The sequence below is a fragment of the Ruditapes philippinarum genome, unplaced genomic scaffold, assembly GCF_026571515.1.
Source record: "Ruditapes philippinarum isolate M1 unplaced genomic scaffold, ASM2657151v2 ctg2916_1_1_1_1, whole genome shotgun sequence".
Taxonomy (NCBI): Eukaryota; Metazoa; Mollusca; class Bivalvia; order Venerida; family Veneridae; genus Ruditapes; species Ruditapes philippinarum.
In genome coordinates, this window is record NW_026861307.1 from 34,465 (window position 1) to 56,328 (window position 21,864).

The window sequence follows — 21,864 nt, forward strand, 5'->3', positions numbered from 1 at the left end:
CATCCATTGTCTATGACGTAGATTGATGTAGGCCGGGTCCAATCCATTTTGACTGGTTACCTTGCAGAACTACCTCTTTTAAACAGATTTTGATGAAAGGATTTAAACCAGTCGACATATCATAGACATGGAAGGTAAACAAAATGAATTTGTATAATTCTTTGAAAAATCTGTAATAAAATTACATTTCTTTGTTAAAATAAACTTAAAAGAGATAATATGATTAGAGATGTTATTTTATCTTTAGGAAAATGCAACGTAGAAGTGTATTCAACGAATCCAAATCGCTTGAAAACATGGTGTGTCGCGTTTGTTGACAAGTTGTTTACACTTGTCAGCCGGTAGCTAAGGTTGTAAGAAATTTCATGAATAAATAATGCAACGAAAATAATGCATGTTTCCGAAGAAAATGGGAATGTATCTTATTTATCTTTTGTCTATGTCGACTGTCACATTTGGTAGAAATCACCAAGCCTAATTTTTATTATAGATCGATACAATTTACTGAAATATCCCGAAACAACCAATTTTCAATCACAACCTAAATTCAAACACATTCTTAATTCTGTGGCACTGATGTCATGCCTGACTAAATTGCATAAAGTCACATGTTGTATTAACTTCAAAACTTGCAGAAATGCCACACTTGATTAATTGTCAGATGTTTTCAGAAAAAACAATAAGAAACTGTTTGTTTTAAGTGACACAATATAAATGCAATCCGGTCAACTCGTCCCCTAGTCAACTCGTCCTCTGGTCAACTCGTCACCTTTTTGGTCAACTCGTCCCCTACTTTTGGTCAACTCGTCCTCAAAGAGTCAACTCGTCCCTAATATGGTCAACTCGTCCCCTACGTTCGATCTATTCGTCACTATTATGTTGTAAATCAATGTCTTTAAATAGTACTTTTATGTAAAATTAATAATGAATTTGATTGATATCGAAATATTAATAAAATAACGTCTTTTTTACGTTAAATTTTAATGATCTTTATCTAAGCGCACGTGCATAGCTTTGATGTAAAACTACAAAGACAGTTAAGTTTGCAAACATTCAATTAATGTTTAATTAATCGGAGTTTTAATGATAATTAAAACTAAAATTAGGTCCAACTCTTTGATTTTTACCTCCTCCCTGAATGGATTAAAGACTGACGACAGATTAACAGAAATTGGGAGTGCTAAAAACTTTATCATGTCGGTGCGTATTGATCTCATTATAGAATGATCGTGTCAATTAAAAACATGATAATTGTTTGTTGTGAAATTGTCAATTGTTTCTGATTTTTATAAAATTGCATTTCATTGTAATATTATGGTCCATTATCATAGGAGTTGTATAAACATACATGTATGCCTTTTGAAAGAGTTAGTATTTATTTATTTTTTCATTATTTTTTTTAAATAAAAAATCTGTACAATAATATTTGCCTTGGATATTAACTAATTGAAAACATAAAGTAATTACTAAATATTCAATTGCCTTCTAATAATTAGTAAAGATTAATATTAAATTTCCATAAATGAATCTTTAAACTGATCTCAAAGAGGAGTTGTATAAAACCGAGTTCCATATGAAAAACAAATAATAATAAAATATAGGGGACGAGTTGGGGACGAGTTGACCAGGGGACGAGTTGTCCAAGGGACGAGTTGACCAAAAAGGTGACGAGTTGACCAGAGGACGAGTTGACCAGGGGACGAGTTGACTCTGAATCATATAAATTGTCCAACTTTCACTATATCAAAATAGTCACTTGTTTAAAATAGTGGTAAAATTTTTTCTAAGCAAGTTAAATTTTTTATAAAGTATTGGCTAAGAAGTTTTACCATTTACCTCAGTCCTATGTGTATTTTAAACATTTATTTATATGATTTACCACTAAATATTCATCAGACTTTACATGGGGGTCCTTATTAATAAAATCTTATATTGTTATCAAATTTTTTCATGTGATGATTGTAGAATAATTGTTTTGTAAGCGATACCAGCTGGCAGATCTAGACAAGTTTCCATATTTGCTAATATTATAAAGTGGGGAAGGTAAAATGGCTGTAAAGATTGGATACATTTATCAGTTTGCACCCCAAATAGCGTACTAAGATGTGACACCTTTAACTGCCTTTTTATACACATTAACAGTAGTCATACCAATGCATTGTGCTGTACATATGTTATAAGATTTAGTGTAAGTTTTTTAAAATCTTGAAAAAACTGTTGAAAATCGTTGAATAGACTATTGTGAAGTTTTCTACAATTTTTAGTGGCCCTGATTTATCTTTAACAAATTTTCCATGGTGATTACCCTGCTGTTTGAATTTAGGTTAAAATATTCCTGGGAGTGACCCGAGTGGGTCATATTGTTTTTATTGAATATTGAAGAAAGATCAAGACTTGTTGAAAATGTACCAGCCTGAAAATGAATAAGTATTAATAGATGCATCCATAGCTAAAATGAATTTAATGCCCCGGTCACATATTCACGGATAATGCCACGGACGAGCTACGGTCTAATCGTTCACGGATTACTACGGAAATGTGAAATTCCGTAGTCCGTTACGGTTCAAGTACGGACACACAACGGTATGAGTGCGGAGTAAGACGGATTTACCACCAAAAGCCCCCGGAGAGACACGGATTGTTACGGACCGATACGGTTTGATACGGAGCGAAACGGACGCACTACGGATACACTACGGTCTGCTACGGTATAAGCACGGGTTAGTACGAATAAGTACGGTCTGATACGGAGAAGAACGTATTAATACGGAGAAGAACGAATTGCCACGGATCTATACGGACCTAATACATTCGTCAACCTCTTGCTTGCTCATTTTCAAAATGCCTCAACAGAAAAGAACATCTAGAAAACGAATTGCAGCGTTTAATGATTTTGGCGGAGAGGATTCAGCCTAATCGCGTCTGAAACCCGAGACACATCAGGTCCAATTAAAATGAATTTCTTGAAGGACGATGGATCCTCAACAAGTTTGGCCATGAGAGCCTCATATTAAACATAAAGCGGTCTTCGTAAAAGCCCATCTCTAGTCCACCATCTCGTCTGTCTTCTCGTACCTGATTATATATGGACTAGTTATCATTAGTGAAAAATGTTGATCAATACTGCTTCTTTTTCAATTTTAAGATTTGCTGTTCATCTTACAATTACATTAATTATTGTGATGTTTATGTTTTAAAAATATGTAAAAGCTTGTTAATTATATAATCTTATTATCACTCAAGGGCCAGTGTCCGAGGCTTATGAGATACTTCGTTTTATGTACATATTTATTCCATTTTCACGATCCAATGTTTGTAAAATATGAAACATTAAATGTTATTCTATTTCTTATGAATTGTAGTACGATATTAATATAAATTACTTCTATGCATGTCATCAAGCAGCTCGACCACTGCCTCCGCATTCTGAGCCATTTCAATATAAAGTTGCAGCCAGTTAATGGCAATTATCATTTATTAAATGTTCCTGCAAATATATGTCAGCTTTTAACAAGAAGGTAGTATTTATACCTGATTCTTAATTCATCTGTACTTAACAGTGGTGGGATGTACCATTCCGTACCGTTTCGTGTTGCAACGCAATAAACCGTATAAGACCGTGCTAATCCTTGCCTCTCCGTAGTACAACGTATTACGATCGTTGCTTTCCGTGACAATGCCGTAATAATCCGTATTAAAACCGTAGCTTATACGTAGGGTAACCGTGCAAATACGTAGTTCTCCGTACCAAACCGTCGAAATCCTTGACAAGTTGGTGGACTACGAATCAGTACGGACTATTACGGTTTTCGTACGGACCAGTACGTATTAGTACGGATTAATACGGACTAGTAGGGATACGCTACGGTTGATTTTTCCGTAGCAAATTTTTGTGCATGTTCAAAAATTGTCAAGGATCGCTACGGATATACAAGGACTTCTACGATTGATTACGGTTACAATACGGAGAGCTACTGACCAGTACGGGTAGCTACGGACGATGCCGGAATTAATCCGTGGCTCTTCCGTGGACGTATTCCGTGAATATGTGACCGGGGTATAAAGTATAATTTCCCCTTCCATTTATTATTGGCTAAAAACAGCTTAACTGATTGAATATTGGTTGTCCCGGGATATCTTTCATTATTCATGTCATCTAATTATTCTAAGATCTATATATTCTATATCTACAATTTAAAACAAATATCTTTTTTCATTACTGGTCGGGGACCACCAAAACCGGACAACCATCAAACCCGGACGGCCCAGAAAATGCTTAATTTAGTATTTTCTTTGTTCAGTGGTTGTCAGTCACTTTTTTATCAACAATAAATGCATGTTTCTTCTAAAATTAGGTAAATAAATTTATTTCAACCTCTGTAAATGGTAATATTTTAATGTCTATTTCAAGAATGTTGACGTTGAAATTTGGGGGTCAAGAAAGCAATGCCTGACATCATATACCAGCTATAATCATTTGCAGAGTAAACAACAGAATATCCAAAACTTCAGCATTTGTTGCTGACATACTGTATTTCATGTTAAATATCAAAAATCAAAACACCCAAGCTGTTATCTGAATTAAATCACGTTATATACATGTACATATCTGTTTGGACACATGGTACTGTAGTGTAGACAATTTAGGTAATTTTGATACCCTCCTTGTCAAGTCTCAGATATAAGTGTCAATACATTCAGAAATAAACAAACTAGTTTGTTAGTTAGGAGAAGAACCTAGCTGAACTGTGTCATATTTTTAGGTCTCTAGGTTAAAAAATATGAAATCTGTACGGAAAAATGTTCAAAAAGTGTCCGGTTGATGGTCGCCGACCAGTATTTAGAATCTATCCATACAAAAAATAATAAAATGGTGCATACATTTGTTTGATCAATGGATTTAAAGAAGTGGGGGAGGCAGCGGTAGGGGGGGGGGGCTATTCCAACTACATGATGTATACTGAGGGCCTGGCTTATATATTAACAGCAAGTTTAGTGATACTTTGAAATTAATGGCCCTGTTAGACTTGTCAAAGACACAGGCACTAGACAGAATTAATTTACCCATATACACTCATAATACTCTATATTCTTTATATATAGTAGTATGAGCGTAAATGGGTAAAATTAATTGTGTCTAGTGCCAGTGATCAAAGAGACATCAGGATAATCTTTTTCCAAGTATCAGTTTTACAGCATTAACAAAAAAAATTTGTGTAAAATGGGTCAAACTGTTCCTGCCAAATTAATTAGGCCGTGGGGACTTGTAGTTGTACATTTGAAGGGAAGTCTTTTGTCCTACCTGTAAATACAATGTATGATGGACAGCTTTTGTCCTGTCTGCATATTTCATCGGCTGTTGTCCAGTGCCATTTTTTTATGTGAGAGCTTTTATCTGTTTCCTAATTGCTGTAAATAATATACCATCTTAAGCTTCACATGATTTGAAAGGACTATGCTTATGGCCTTACAAATACTCCCAAGCAATCAAGACTCAGTCTGTCAATTACTGGTAAGTCAGAACAATGATCTATAATTTACAATATATTTCAAAAGAAATTTAATTAAGATACATGATTAAATTTTACTTTTTTATTGCTCATGACACATTTCTGTTATTCTTTTAAAGTAAAGAAATCATTGTTGATTTTAAAATTTATTTCAGGTCCAGAGAGAGTAAAGCTGAATCTAAAGCCCTGCAGGAATTGTGGGAGAACATTCAATCCAGAGTCATTGGTAAAAAGCATGTTTTAAACTTCAATCATATTAAACATAATCAAAGCTTTATGAGTGTGACTGATAAAAGTGTTGGAGCACCAAAATAAAAAATATATTCCAGCACAAGGCGCTTGAATGATTAAATGCTAAAATCTCGTCCTTTCCACAAATCTCGCCTTTCCACCTGCCAATACACACTGTAAGACATCAAATTCATTTCTTCACACTGATTTATATATGAAAATGAATAAAAAATGTAAGAATCAGTGAAAAGAGCAACATTTTTCTACTTTGTGATCATGATTTCTTGAAGTATCTAGATGTACTGCCTCGAAACTAATGAGTTAAATCCAAGATTTATTCTGGTAAAACACTGCTCTGTATGATGAACTTGTTGGTTGAAATTCAACCTCCAAGAGCGGTAAAATCAACTGTTTGCATTGCCCAGGTTGTCCAACAACCTGTACAGACAAGTAGAAATTTTCAAGAATTTATTTCATAAATACGGGCAAGTCAAGAAATGTTTCAAATAAAAAATGGAGAAGTAAGTAAAAATCAGACTTTGCAGGCCCTGGCCGCACTCTCTTATAAATTTGAAAATAAACTATTCAGAAAAGTACCATCCATTCAGAACAGTAAAATCTTTGATTTTAATCAAGGTAAATTATGCCCCAGAAATCCATATATATGAAATTCTTTAAAAAGGTTAAACATGTGTTTAAATAATGGCTTTTGAGCAGGTTAGATCTTTAACAGCTGAAGAAAGTAGCACTGAATGTTTTGTAATGTGTCATAAAGGAAGCAAAACAAAGTAGTATTTTGACTTCCGTACAAAATACTAATTTACAATAATTATACCAGTTGCCAACAAAGCAAAAGTAGCAAAGATAGTTCATCTATAAAATGTATGGCAAATTAGTTTTTTTTTTGTTTTTTTTAATCTATAGAAAATTAAAGTTTTTGTGAAATAAAAATATAGACTTTTTAACTTTGAGGGAGCAGCATTTATGAATGCTGGACATTGTTAACAGTAGATTTAAAGACTGTAACCATAATCCTGTTTAAACACTTAAAATTGGAAAAAATCATTTTTGAACCGATATGCAAATAATACTGTATAGTTTGTAACAATGCTATTTAAATATGGAATTAAGTTACACTCAGACTGTAATATAGATTGAACACTTGGCAAAATAATATTGTTATAAAGGTGTTCATTTTTGATTACTTAATTTATGTGTCACACAACTTTTATGTAAAGTTACAGGTATTATCAGTTTAAACAATATTAAATTTTAATCATACATACTGTGTATACATAATGATTATAATTACAATCAAATACAAAAAAAGGAGTGAGTAGAAAGCTAAAATCTTTTTTTTAGAAACTGTTATCTCACATGTATTATTACAATACATGTAACTTAAGTTTAAAGTATATTCTTGTTCCTAATGTAATTTACAATAAAAAAATCTCACAACCTTGAAGTAAAAAAACAGTTAGCTAAGTTACTGTTGTTTTCTTAATATTTGGAAAATTGGCCATTATTCCCTTTGATAAAGGAAAAAATATGGATATACATGTAACTTAGCTTTACATAGATAACCTTTACGCCATGCACTGTCACATATGAGGAAATTTTCATAATAATATAATGTGTGCTTTTTACTTTAAATGTCTTAATGTGCCATATAAACACAAGTAAATTCTTGACGCAGTGTTCTTAGCAAATTAAAGGGACTCCACTGAGGTTTTTTGTCATGGAGGGACTGGAAATAATATTTCAAGATTGATGTTCCATATAATGTAGATCTAAACCAATAACTTATGTGCAAAATTTCAGATCATTCGCTCACACTGTTTTTCCAGTTATTATTCTTATTGTGAAAAACAAGCCAAAATTTAAAAGCGCTTTTCACTCAAATCGGGCTAAGAATAACACAAAAAAATATGATTTTCAATTAATTTCTGTTAATATTTCTTACTTATCTATTGCACATCTTTTTGTTATAAGTGCCGCACATCTTTTTGTTATAAGTGCCCCAGCTAAATTATGTAAAAAAATTCAAATTTCATGTTTTGTGACTTTTAAACCTCAGTGGAGTGCCTTTAAGAAAAACTTTGGAGATGTGTAAAAGCAATATTGTGGTATCATGTTAAAATATTAAATATATATGAGCCGTGTCATGACAAAACCAACATAATGCGATTGCGACCAGCATGGATCCAGACCAGCCTGCGCATCCGTGCAGTCTGATCAGGATCCATGCTGTTCGCTTATCAACTCTATTACAAGTGGAGAAACTGACAGCAAACAGCATGGATCCTGATCAGACTGGGCGGATGCGCAGGCTGGTCTGGATCCATGCTGGTCGCAAAACCACTATGTTGGTTTTGTCGTGACGCGGCTCATATGTGAAATATGTATGTTATTTCTTCTAGGTAAAGCACGAAAAATCATGTAAGACTGTGAATAAACCTCGAAAGGTTTTTGATACATCTAAACAAAGAGCGACAGATGACTTGAGTTTGAAACAGATTAAGAATGCCCAGAAAAAGGTATGTGATCTTTTTTGTATGTTTTGTTTTTTTTACGAGTGATTTTCTTCGGCGAGAATAGATGATTACAATGTTATAAAGGGCTTTAATTAATCATAAAAACTGGCGAAAATTTTTTTATTTGATCTTGCTTTTAAAAGTCTTTTTTATCGCTTTTGATTTTATTGAAATATTTTGGCTCATCTGGAGGTTTTGCAAACATTTACATGTCTCATTTACTGCGGAAGGTTTTATCAGTTTTGTTTGAAACTAAGGTTTTCAGCATTTACAATGTAGTTGTAAATTTGCATAGGTTAGGACCACTTTCAAAGCCTTTCAGTATCTTGAACAGATAATTAATGAATGGGCAGAAATATTACCACGTTCTGAAGGGTCATGATCGTCACTTTAGTGCAATAACTGATTAACTCCTATAAATTTCAAAGGGAGTTAACACGTTAATTTTTTCAATCTTAGCAAGATCATTCATCATTTTCAGGGAAAATTTCAAAGTTACCACTGACTGAATTTGGAACACTTATAAAGTATTGTAAACCTGTCCTTAGTCAGGGACATGTGTTGACGTGTATTACTCTTTTATCTTGAACTTACATTGGTTGAATTTTGGAACAGTGCAGACCAAAACCAGATGGTCGGAATGTGCCAGCTGAGCCTGGTCTGCATAGGTATATACAGTAGTGGCTACCAGCCTGATGGTAAAGTTAGGGTAAACCAGTGCTTGTGGTTGAAAAAGCAAATATGAAAAGTACGAGTATGTTGGTTATGTTACTGAGTGAGGTTAAATTACAAATTTAAAACTGTATACTTTATCGTAAAGGATAAAGTTATTATGTATTATGAATAGTATATATAGTGTATGTATGATCAAAGAATCAACAAGAAAACTTTTCTATTTTTGGTGCCAGGCTGCAGCTGAGGCACAGAAAAAAGTAAGTTTGTATAGAAAAAAAACTCGAACAAAATGTTCCTGAATTGGAAGTGGTAAAATTTATAATTATTGTCATATAATATTACTGAAAAACAGTTTAGACTCATTTTGGTAATTACACATTCATTTGGGTAATTGCATATTCATTTGGGTAATTGCAAATTCATTTGGGTAATTAAACATTGATTGGGGTATTTAGGACTTTTTCTTGATAAGTGAAAAAAATATAAACATGAGAACTTTTATATTTTTATAAACCCGGTTAAGTAACTGGGGGAGGGGGGTTGTGTAGGGTGGAGAGAGGTTTTGAGTAGAAAAATTGAATGGTGTAGAATTGTATGTGACCATGAGAAAAAATTAACCACATTCAAGTACATTGTTTTTATTGAACCCTTCCCATTATTTATATCATAAATATGTGCTAGTTTCTATATGTATTTAAGAAATTTTCCTTTTAGTTCAAAAATCTGGTTCTTTGATTTTTGAAACATGTTTTAGGAGTTACTATTTCCTTTGAAGGTAAATTTAGGAGTTACTTTTTTAGAACTTGAAGTTACTTACATGTACCTTTGAAAAAGGGGTTTGACATAATACTGAATATGGATATGACTTGTTATTGTAAAAGTTCTCGATTTCACACTAAGCTTTATAAGGGTAATTCCAAGACAGGAAAGTCCCGGATGACAGGAAGGCCCCGGTTTTAGTCAATTGTTGTGACAGAAAGGCCACAGTTTGAGTCAATTTTTGTGCAGACAGGAAAGCCTGTTCTGTTGCCCTTCAGCCATTACGCTAACAAATTGGCATTGACCTTGAAGTTAAAATTATAATCAAACACCCAAAACTGTTCTTTTTATCCATGTACACACAGATATCCCAAAATTAAAATTCACCAAAACTCATTTGAGTAGACTGTTGGTAAGTACATCTGGCCAAAGTGCTCAGATTATCCTAAACAATGTGTATATATTGTATGATAAAAAAAGAAAACAACAAGAAAACTTTTCTATTTTTGGTGCCAGGCTGTAGCTGATCAGAAAAAAGTAAGTTTGTATAGAATAAAAACTTGAACAAAAATTAATGTTCCTGAATTGGAAGTGGTAAAATTTATAATTATTGTCAATCATATAAAACTACTGAAAAGCAGTTAAGACTCATTTTGGTAATTACACATTCATTTGGGTAATTGCAAATTCATTAGGGAAATTAAACATTGATTGAGATATTTAGGAATTTTTTCTTGATAAGTGATAAAAATATAAGCATGGAAATTTTGCTTTTTATATTTAGAAAATACCAGGTTTAATACCTGAATATAAGGGGATTCGGGAGGGGGATAGGGTTGTTGTGGGGGTGAGGGGTTTTGAGTAGAAAAGCTGAATGGTGTAGAATTGTATGTGACCATGAAAAAAAAATTAACCACATTCAAGTACATTGTGTTTTTATTGGACCCCCTTCCCATTATATCATAAATATGTGCTAGTTACTCACTGATGTATAAGAAATCTTCATTTTAGCACAAGATGGACATCTGACCTTCAGGCTCTTTGATAACTGAAACATGTTTAAGGAGTTACTTACCTTTTAAATAGGTTTTAAGAGTTACCTACCTTTTTTTCCGAAATTTTAAAAGAATTGTAAGGAAAACAAAAGTAAATCAATATTTAAGCAGCTCCAGTACTTAGTTTTACAGGAATAACTAATTCAAGGATAATATCCCCTAACCAAAATGGCATGCCTAGGACAAGCTTGTGGCAAGATAGAGACTTAGGTTGAGGCAAGTTTGCCACTAGTTTGTGGAAAGCTTGTGACTAGCTTGTTACAATGTACTATTACGTGATATTGCATGTTTTTTTTTTTTTTTTTTTTTTTTCATATTGTTTTTTTTTTTTATTATTTTATTTTTAAGAGGTAGGTATCCATTAGTTATATGTACTGACTGAACCACCTTTGTGATGAAGCAAATATAAAATTGTTTCAATGGAAACACATTTACTTTTTATGATAATTCTACAGATAAAATGTACTAATGACAAAAATATGAACAGTATGTATACCTACAAGCTTATCAGCTTGAAAGAGGAACATAGGACTAACTGTAGCTGTTTATATTGTATTATATTTGTTTCTAATTAGTTTTAACATGGTAATAATCTAAGACCTTGACATACTTTTCATAGGCATGCATAGTGTTTATTCAGATAGATAAGCCATTTAAATGAATGGTCAAATAAAAGCTGTTGAAGACTGTTTAGCAGTATGGGAAATACACGGTCAGAAATTTTCACCTTCAAGCATTCTCATTGGTCCAAAAAAGGTAGGTCAAAGACTTATATATTTAGCGTGATAAAGCATTTTAAAAGGATCAAACTCACATACTGTTACTGTTTGGTTCCAGCAAGTTGCTCCGCCCAAGTCTCATTGGAGACAGAAACACGAGGAGTTTGTACGAAACATTCGTGCTGCTAAACAAGCCCAAGTTGCTATTGACAGTGGCGGCCCACTCCCACCACCACCACCCCCATCGGAGAATCCAGGTAATTATATGAGCCGCTCCATGACAAAACCAACATAATGCGTTTGCGACCAGCATGGATCCAGACCAGCCTGTGCATCTGCGCAGTCTGATCAGGATCCATGCTGTTCCCCATCAGTTTCTCTACTTGTAATAGGGTTTGTAAGTGAACAGCATGGATCCTGATCAGAATGTACAGATGCGCAATCTGGTCTGGATCCATGCTGGTCGACAACGCATTACGTTGGTTTTGTCATGGCGCGGCTCATATGTTGTGTTCAAATATACATGTAAATGAGCTATGTCCTTTGATATCAGTATTTGATTTGTGAAAAATCTTTCCATCTTTAAAGAATAACCTGTCTCTTGGCCATTATTTCGAATGATCTTGAGTTGGTTTAGAGGTCTTATATTACCCCATCCCATTCCCATCCCATACAGACATAATGTGTCATAATTGCATGTCCCCTTGTCTAATATATTTAACGTTGAAGATATGTATGCACCTCTGTGGCTTTGAATCCCAACAAGGACTTTGGATTCTTTCATGCAAGGAAGCTATCCAGCTAGCCTAAGTAATGTCCGTGGTTCTACTCGGGTGCCCTTTCATGCCTGAAATAATAAACAGAGAGACACCTGAGGTCTTCCTCCACCAGTAAGGCAAGAAAGTGGCCGTATGACCTAAACTGTGTTGGTGTGATGTAAAACCCAACCAAAAAAAAAAAGAATTGTGAAAGTTAAAACCGTCTACAGGTCATTTAGTATATAAAGCTGAAATAAGAAATTATGAATTGAAATTAAAGTTTTCTTTTGAATTGCCACTTTTCTTAGAAAAACAACATTGAATGAGTACATGTAGGAACAGATCCTGTATCGAAAACCCAGGACCACTGATAGTATTAGACCATCATCTGTTTACATGCTTGAAAATACAGTTATTAAAAATAAAACAAAGCATTTAAAAAAAAATTAAGTGTAATATTCATTTCCTATACATTACAGACTACGTAACATGTCCGTACTGCAGTAGACGGTTCAACGAGAAAGCGGCAGATCGTCACATCAACTTCTGCAAGGAGCAACAGAAGCGCGTCCCAGCAAAACGAGTTCCGTCACAGCAGGAACAAAAACGAGCTGCAGCAACTAAGGTTAATTTTATGCAACTTTTTTTTCTTCAGTAAAACGAGCAAAAACATATTTCTTTTCATAATGATGTATGTTAGGCCATTAATGTATCATTGTGACTTAAAACCAAACCAAAAAAAACTACATTGTATATACATGAATGTTACGGAATGTTGGTGGTTCTACTCAGGTGCCTGTTCATATCTGAAATAATGCACAGAGGGGGTTCAGAGGTCTTCCTCCACATTAAAGCTGGAACTTCACCATATGACCTATACTATGACGATGTTTTGTAAAACCCAATTATTAATTTCAATTAAACAAACAGACAGATATACATAAATGTGACAGTAAACATTTTATTTTGTAGTACCAGCCACCAAAACCTAAAGTACGTGGTTCTCCTGGTGACTCTCCTATGGCAGGAGGTGGATATGGTTCATCGGGTTCATCAAGGGGAGGTTACTCTGGTGGCGCACCTCCCAGGGGGGCACCTGCAGGAGTAAGAGGCACACCACCTGGTCCTGGTATGTTATAGTTCCTAGTGATACGTATTGTTTTATATTTTTAATAGGTAAAAAAAAAATATTTGTTTCTGATTTCAAGTTATGGTTCTGTTGAGCCACATGTTGCTATCTTCTGTAAATTTCATCTTTTGATATATTATTATACAGTATTGATAAGTTCAACAAATTTTAGTGCATAATAGTTTATGAAGCACTGTCAGTTATTGCCATTTTTCTTTCAAATTTAGTACAAAGTTCTGTCAGTTATCGCCATTTTTCTTTCAAATTCAATGCAAAGTAATGTCAGTTATTGCCATTTTTTTTCAAATTTAATGCAAAGTCTGCTTGCCTGATATAGAGGACGAATTTCATTCTTAATGGATTTTTGTGACAGGGCTTTTAAACTAGGGCTGTCATTGTCAGAAAATTTTGTAACGGCAAATATTGTTGAGATCTTGAGTCAAATTTTGACTAGTAATTGATATGAGTTAATTAATTAAGAATGTGGGTTTGAATCCCGACAGATAGATTTTGTAAAGAGGCCTACAGTGAAAAAAGCCTTGAGAACTGAGTTAGTTATAGGGCCAAGAAATCAGAAACAAATATTTGTAAGCCTTTAATGTCCACATTGCTAAAATTCACCAAATCACATAATAAATTGTTTCAATTGTATTAATTATTTAATTTTGGTAATATTTTTTTGAAGATTATATTTTTGTTTTTACCCTCATGCACCTTTTAATTTGTTAACCCAGTTTTTTTTGTGTGTTTTTTTTTCTTCGGAATTAATATCATTTCATTGTAAATTTGTCAATTTTGCTGTAAGTTCAGGGTTAAAAGGGTAGAAATGATAATAATATAATAATTATAAAAAAGGGTATAATTTATCAAAAAGAACATTTGATCACATTTAATTATATGTGAAATAATGTTTTTTGTAAATTCTTAGAATAGATGATAAAACTAGTATGAAAACATGAACAATTTTAAGATATAAATTTCTGTGGATTTGACAAAAAAAAAAAAAATTCAAAATATACTTCTACCTTTGCCTATTCTTTTGCATGCTATGAATACAGGAGTTTATTATATATATTTAAAAATGAAATATTGATAAAATAACATGCTTATTTTCATTTTTCACTGTAAAAAGTTATTTTTCACTGCAATGAAGGATATTTTCTGTATTTATACTGTTGTCTTGCCGGACTACTTTCTTCTATAGAAATTATCTGCGAGTACACAAAATACAATGTCTTTGAAACTGTAATGTCTAAAAAGAGAAAAATATATATAATAAACAGAAAATTCAATTTTTTTCTATAAATACAGGATTTATTTTCATCTTGTGGTTTGAAAGTTATCATATTTCACTTGTGGCTACCACCACTCATGAAATATTTGTTTTCATACCACTCGATGAAAATAAATCCTGTATTTGTAGGAAAAAAACTTAAATATCCTCTATTAATTTTTTTCCAGTCATTTAGAAATGTCTCTAGATCTGAATTTCATCACTAAAATTGTGCTATATTATTACAAAGAGCTTGCAAACTTTTTTTAATTTCATTGCGGAATTTACAATTAATTTTGCTTATTTTCCTTTTACGAGACTTTAAAACTCAATTTCAAGGGCACTTGATGTTGTTTAAATTAACCTGCGTAACCCACATTTCTATTTTTTTAACCACAATAATCAAATGATTTGTTTTTTCTGTACTGTGTTGTACTACCTGTTATTTTCAGCTGCCAACGGCACTCACAAAACTAAAAACACGACACAAGACACTCCTCCTAAATCTGGCTCTTGTCAGATCTTATGACAAGGTACAGTGTATATTTCGGGGAGATATTACGTAGACGTTTGGCTTTCTTCCATACATTTGTCACCTCGCTCAATCCGCACATCACTCATTTATAACTCTAAACTTAATATTAACACATGACTAACTGTTGCAATGACTTATAACACCCATTCCACACATATATGTAACTGAAATCTAGCATAAACCATTTTATACATTTTTGCTATTTCTGACTAATGCCATTCCAATATAATTATGATTTCTGATTATAAAATCCTAACTTATTGCCATGTCTTACTATAGATTCATAAGTAATTGCTATATCTGACAATAAAATCCTAACTTATTGCCATGTCTTACTATAGATTCATAACTAATTGCTATATCTGACAATAAAATCCTAACTTATTGCCATGTCTGAATATAAAAATGTTAATGTTCTGCCATGTCTTACTTATTGGCATGTCTGACTACAAAATCCTAACTTATTGCCATGTTTGACTATAAGATCTTACCCTATTGCCATGTCTGATAACAAAATCCTAACTTATTGCTATGTCTCACTTGATAATCCTAACTTATTGCCATGTCTGACTTTTAAATCTGACTACAAATTCCTTTCTTATTGCCATTTCTGACTTCAAATTTCAAAGTTATTGACACGTCTTAGTATAAGATCCTTTACTTGCCATGGCTGACTATAAAATTCTGATGTATTATCCTGGCTGACTGTAAAATCCTAACTTATTATGGCTGCTTCAAGACTTAACTAATTCAAATCATAGCTGTATAAATTTATCTAGGTACAACTATAGCTAAACAAATACGGTACATTACATATTGAACACATAGGTAATATAAGTTATATAACACATATAAAATTGAATCAATCTATATCAGTTACAAAACACTTGGGTAATTAAATAAATCAATTTAAGTTACAAATATTTAGGTAATATAAGTAATATAATTTAACACATAGGTAATAAAAATAAATCAATATAAGTTATATAACACACAGGTAATTAATTAGATTGATATAAGTTATATAGCAGTCATAGGTAATTGAATAAATCACATAGTCCAAAAAAATAATAGCCAAATGTATTTAAAGCAATTCAACACACAATATAAAACTCTTGACAAATAAAATAATCATCATAATATAAAAGCCTTTTCATCCTTTACACTCATAGCTATTTTGACATAATTATATTGAATTTAATTTTATTGCTGATTCCATGCAAAAGTTAGTTCCACTCATAGCAAACTCCACTCATAGCTTATTCTACTCATAGCAAATTCCACTCATAGTAAAATTCCATTCATAGCAAAATTCCACTTGTAGTTGTAGCTAAAAGTAAACTTATAGTAAATTCCACTGATAGCAAATTCCACTCAAAGCAAATTCCACTCATAGCAGATTCCACTCATAGTCAATTCCATTCACTCATAGCTAGTTTGACATAATTATCTTGAATTTAATTTTATTGCTGATTCCATGCATAAAGCTAGTTCCACTCATAGCAAATTCCACTCATAGCTAATTCTACTCATAGCAAATTCCACTCATAGTAAAATTCCATTCATAGCAAAATTCCACTTGTAGCAAATTAAACTTATAGCAAATTCCACTCATAGCAAATTCCACTCAAAGCAAATTACACTCATAGCAGATTCCACTCATAGTAAATTCCATTCATAGCAAAATTCCACTTGAAGCAAATTTAACTTATAGCAAATTTCACTCATAGCAAATTCCACTCATAGCATATTCCACTCATAGCAGATTCCACTCATAGCAAATTCCACTCATAGGAAATTCCACTTATAGCATATTCCACTCATAGCAGATTCCACTCATAGCAAAATTACACTCACAGCATATTCCACTCATAGATAATTTGATTCATAGCAAATTCCACTCCTAGTGAAATTCCTCTCAGCAAATTCCACTCATAGCAAATTTCACTCATAGCAAATTTCACACATAGCAAATTCCACTCATAGGAAATTCCACTTATAGCAAATTCCACTCATAGCAGATTCCACTCATAGCAAAATTACACTCACAGCATATTCCACTCATAGATAATTTGATTCATAGCAAATTCCACTCCTAGTGAAATTCCTCTCAGCAAATTCCACTCATAGCAAATTCCACTTGAAGCAAATTTAACTTATAGCAAATTTCACTCATAGCAGATTCCACTCATAGCAGATTCCACTCATAGCAAATTCCACTCATAGCAAATTCCACTTATAGCAGATTCCACTCATAGCAAATTCCACTCATAGCAGATTCCACTCATAGCAAAATTACACTCATAGCAAAGTTACAATCATAGCATATTCCATTCATAGATAATTTGTTTCATAGCAAATTCCACACTAGTGAAATTCCCCTCAGTAAATTCCACTCAGCAAATTTCACTCATAGCAAATTTCACTCATAGCTAGTGCAATCAGCTCGCTGAGTCAGTACCACATTATCAGTAGCTCGTTGTTTAGTATGTAATTCCATGAGCACTAGTATTCATGTCTTTGACCTAACAAATTATGTCAAACATTTTGAATACAGAAATTAAATAGAGGGTGAATGCACATTTCTACATGCATTAACATCTGCTGAAGCAAGAGGACTCATTTAAAGCACGAGCCCTCGGGCAAGGTATTTAATAAGTCTGAACGCTATTTCAGATGTTAATGCCACATAAAAAGGTGCATTTGGGATATTCTTACATAAAAATATATGTCTCTAATATGACAATTCCATATATTTTTTTTATCTGTTTCTCATATAAAGTTATCATATAAAGGAACTATTCAGTTATGCTTTCCACATGCTAGTTTCGATGTCAATTTACAGTGATTTTTTGATAATGAATGTAACAGGGCCATCATTGCAATAGGCTATTTTTACACGGTGCCCTTAGTCCTTAATGCATAATGTTAACTACGTGCAGAGTTTTTTATGAAAGAATGAAAAGTTACTGTCTATCTTATATTCAGTATTGCATTTTCCATGTTATCCTCTACCTAGACATTTCTGTTAAATATCTAATGTGTTATAGATATATATATATCTATTTATGTGTTGTGTTGACTTTTTTTATCTTTATTGTATTGTAGTAATTCTGTCAATTGATACTAATTTTGTACACACACACCAAAATTTCTGTAAGCTCTTTGGCCTACAAAATGTTGAAACATGGGGTTTTTGATAAATATTGTGCCCATATTAAATACTCAAACAAAATAATTTAGAAATCATTATTATTGGATTGTAACTATATTGACTCAATATTTGAACCATTGTATTTTTAACCATATAAGTGGAATCATTTTTATGAAGTTAAGGTGCAGGGTGTCACGCAGGGGGAAGAATTTTATTAAGTTCAAGCCTGAGAAAGGGAATGTGGGGGTGGATGGTTTGGAATCACATGGCATTTAGACTAGGGGAATAGTTATCAGATACGTGGGCTGAGCTAGCTTTTAATTTCTTTCCTTTCACTGCAGTAATTTTGTGTCGGTTCTGTGACTTTATGATTTTGTGTCCGTTCTGTGACTTTATGATTTTGTGTCCCTTCTATGACATTGAAGTTCTTATATAATTATGTGAGTTATTCAGGGAGTATATGGATTGTCTTTGGTTCAAATTGTGTGCCCAGTCATGCCTGGTATAATGTTTGGTCAGGAACAACAGACCTCTTGATGATTTTGTAAGGCTGGAATGTTACCATATGGGCTTTTCAGAATCAACAGTGCTGCTGTAATGATTTGGGGTTTTATAATGGCGAAAACATAGTTGCAAAAAAACTTGACCATTAGCACCCCACAGGGCAGCTGATTCTACCCATGCTTCCAGTGCAGACCAAGATCGGCTGGCACATACTTTGGAGGCTCTTGTGGCTGAGGGGTTGCCTTTCAGGGTTGAGACATCAGAATTGCAGCTACCGTTCCTTTTTACATGATCGTAAAAGGCGAAATGGGTTCAAATTATTTGAGTCTATATAAGCATCTCTTAGCTCCAGCAGGTGAGATGGTTTACACCTCTGGTGTTGCTTTAAGTTTGTAATACCTGAGGTAAGCCAAAATCATCTTTTCTGTTTTGGCGCCATATGACCTAAATTACATTGTTGTGACCTTAAACCAAACAGATAAAAACAATCACATAGAAACTGACACAAAATATTAAGGTTACTGCAAAACTGCAGTAACTTATATGATAAATAAAGAAGAACATACAACAGTTTTGCAGTCAACCCCATGCTATATGAATCACAATATGAAAATCATATCATTTCCACCTTAAGCCATAGACATGTACATATATATATATATAAAGTAACACCATTTTCTATAGTGCCGTCAGTTTTATTGTAGTTTAGTTATATATATACATGTATATTTTTTGGTTGCACTGGCTTTTCTGTTTACATTTTAATGCCCAAGAAATTGAGTTTTATGTCTACTGATTATGTTCACTTTTAAAAAGAAAATTCTTTTCTTGTTTATGTTGTCCACATAATGAAATTTCACCTGACCTTAAGGTGACAACAGACACTTTCCGTGGTACTCACATAAATGTCATTTAAACCAACTTATTTTAGTAATAATTGTTATTTATTTAATCTTTGTGCATTAAATGTCGTTGATCAACATAAAAAATAACATATTTGAAAAAAATGCCTTTGTAAATGATTGATTTTTAATAAAAATCCTAAAATTTTAAATCGTCATATCAAAGTCATTTTTTATTTTTTTGTCATCAAACTTTTGGAAAATAAACATACTTATAATATCTGGGGAACCGTGTCTCAAATTTTTTCTATCTTTTCTCAAAAAAATATTACGTAACGTCAAACATTTTATGCGACTTTTTTCACCATACATATTACGTAATTAAAGATAATTAAGTCGCTGATTGAGCAAACAAAAATCCCTGACACGGTTCCCTCCGTAAATAAATTCCCTTTCATGTGCTTTAAACCGCATGTTAATTGCTTGATTATTAAAAAAGTTATGCCGATTCAAAGTTAGTCCGACCCGCATCAAACGAAGTGTCATAAATCGGCTGTTCTCTCTCGGACCCCTACGTTTCACGCTAAATAATTGCATAATACACAAATATCGCACCAGAGAGGGTCACAAGTTTCGCTAACATACTCTAACAACATTTTATGACCCAGTGACATCTGACCAATTAAAAAGTTGCTGATTAATATCAGTTTATAACAGATTTTTTTTCAAATCTTAACGTGATTTACTGTCGGTCGCACATGTCACGTGACTTTCGGTAAAATTTGAGGCACTCGGTGGGGGGAAATGGAACGTATTTGCGCACCGCTAGCGGGGTATTTAATTGTTTCACTTTTGAAGATTATTATTATTATCATCAGCATTATTATTATATTATACCAGTGTCACTGTGTCTGTGTATTCGTGTATGAAATTCCGTTAAAATATAAATTAAAATAACAAAAAACTGAGCTTCTGATGGTCTTTTAAAGTCCATGGTAAATGTAAAAATAAACGAGATATTATATATTTCTTTCTTCAAGTTGAAATAAATGCTTGACATATTATAATAGAAATAAAAGGTATCACTCGATCATTATGATCTGAACTTTATGACTTCTTTTATCATGAAAATCATCTATGCACGGCATAGATATCCAGTTTCTACTGGGATATACAATAAATTCCATACTTTGTCCCAGGTTTATTAGTACTGTGTTCGATTTACTGGCGAACAATTTATTCAGAGCATTCACTGATAGTATATATTAATATCTTTTTTTATTGATTCATAGAGAAATGATCATCCTTAAACAATCTAAAATGGTTTAGAAATTTGTCAGGGACACCTTACCACAAGTCATATAGGCGTTCACATAAAAAATGTTGTCTGTTTTTGTTGTTGTTTTACTTGACATTGTTAGAAAACGAGGTTGAATGTAAAGCAAGCCGATGAATCCGTACAAAAGTCCATAAACTCAATGTAATATCTATCAGATTAACGGGACAGACAAATTATTTTCACACATTATGGATATTTTAGCAACTATATTTTAAATCAACCCGTGGTCGTGCGATTTGCCGCTATGCTTAATTATTTATGTTTCATACATTATGTTACGTACATTGGCCGACAATTTCTTATTTTATAAAAATGCTTAATAAAAGGTAGACGATATTCATAAAAGATGTACGGTATTTGTACGATACATGAATTACGAGTAGTATGGACCAGTATGGACGGGTAATTCACGGATATATGGAACTACCGATTTCCCTCATTGATGCCTCAACAGGGGGCGGAGCGTTATCGATAATTGACAGGTTACGCGAATAGCAGATAAAAATGGTACAGGTACCGTTTTAAAACGTTTAAAAACACATTTTTTGGACTAACTGCTTCCAAAATTAAATCACGAATGTGTTCAGAAAAGGTTGATAAATCTACTAAGCAAAGAATCTCATTTTAGGTATTTTCAGTAATAATTGACTCCGTTGTCACCTTAAAGCTTAGTTAATGGACACTTAAGTTGATTTATTTTAATGAATAACTAGAGTTATGTGTTAAACAAACTGTTTATTACAATGTGGAACTTGGAGTTAAATTTTTTCGAAAGAAATGAATAAGTCCATTTGAACATTAATTTAAAAAGAAGATATCTTGGTTTTGGTTGTTTTCAATTGCTAGC

The 21,864-nt window shown here is 32.9% G+C and overlaps 1 protein-coding gene across 4 annotated transcripts in view; it reads left to right on the forward strand.

The window, feature by feature from the left end:
* Window positions 1-46: 46 nt before the first annotated feature.
* Window positions 47-21,864, forward strand: part of LOC132715196 (zinc finger C2HC domain-containing protein 1A-like) — a 34,289-nt gene continuing 12,471 nt past the window's right edge. For 2 of the 4 annotated variants that reach the window (XM_060698185.1, XM_060698182.1), the window contains exons 1-8: window positions 47-134; window positions 5,666-5,736; window positions 8,162-8,278; window positions 9,184-9,207; window positions 10,226-10,246; window positions 11,602-11,740; window positions 12,721-12,866; window positions 13,214-13,370. In XM_060698185.1, coding sequence (XP_060554168.1) covers window positions 128-134; window positions 5,666-5,736; window positions 8,162-8,278; window positions 9,184-9,207; window positions 10,226-10,246; window positions 11,602-11,740; window positions 12,721-12,866; window positions 13,214-13,370 — 682 coding nt within the window. In that variant the 5' untranslated portion in view covers window positions 47-127. The remainder of the gene's footprint in view (window positions 135-5,665; window positions 5,737-8,161; window positions 8,279-9,183; window positions 9,208-10,225; window positions 10,247-11,601; window positions 11,741-12,720; window positions 12,867-13,213; window positions 13,371-21,864) is intronic. The other 2 variants (XM_060698183.1, XM_060698184.1) reach the window with 2 other exon arrangements.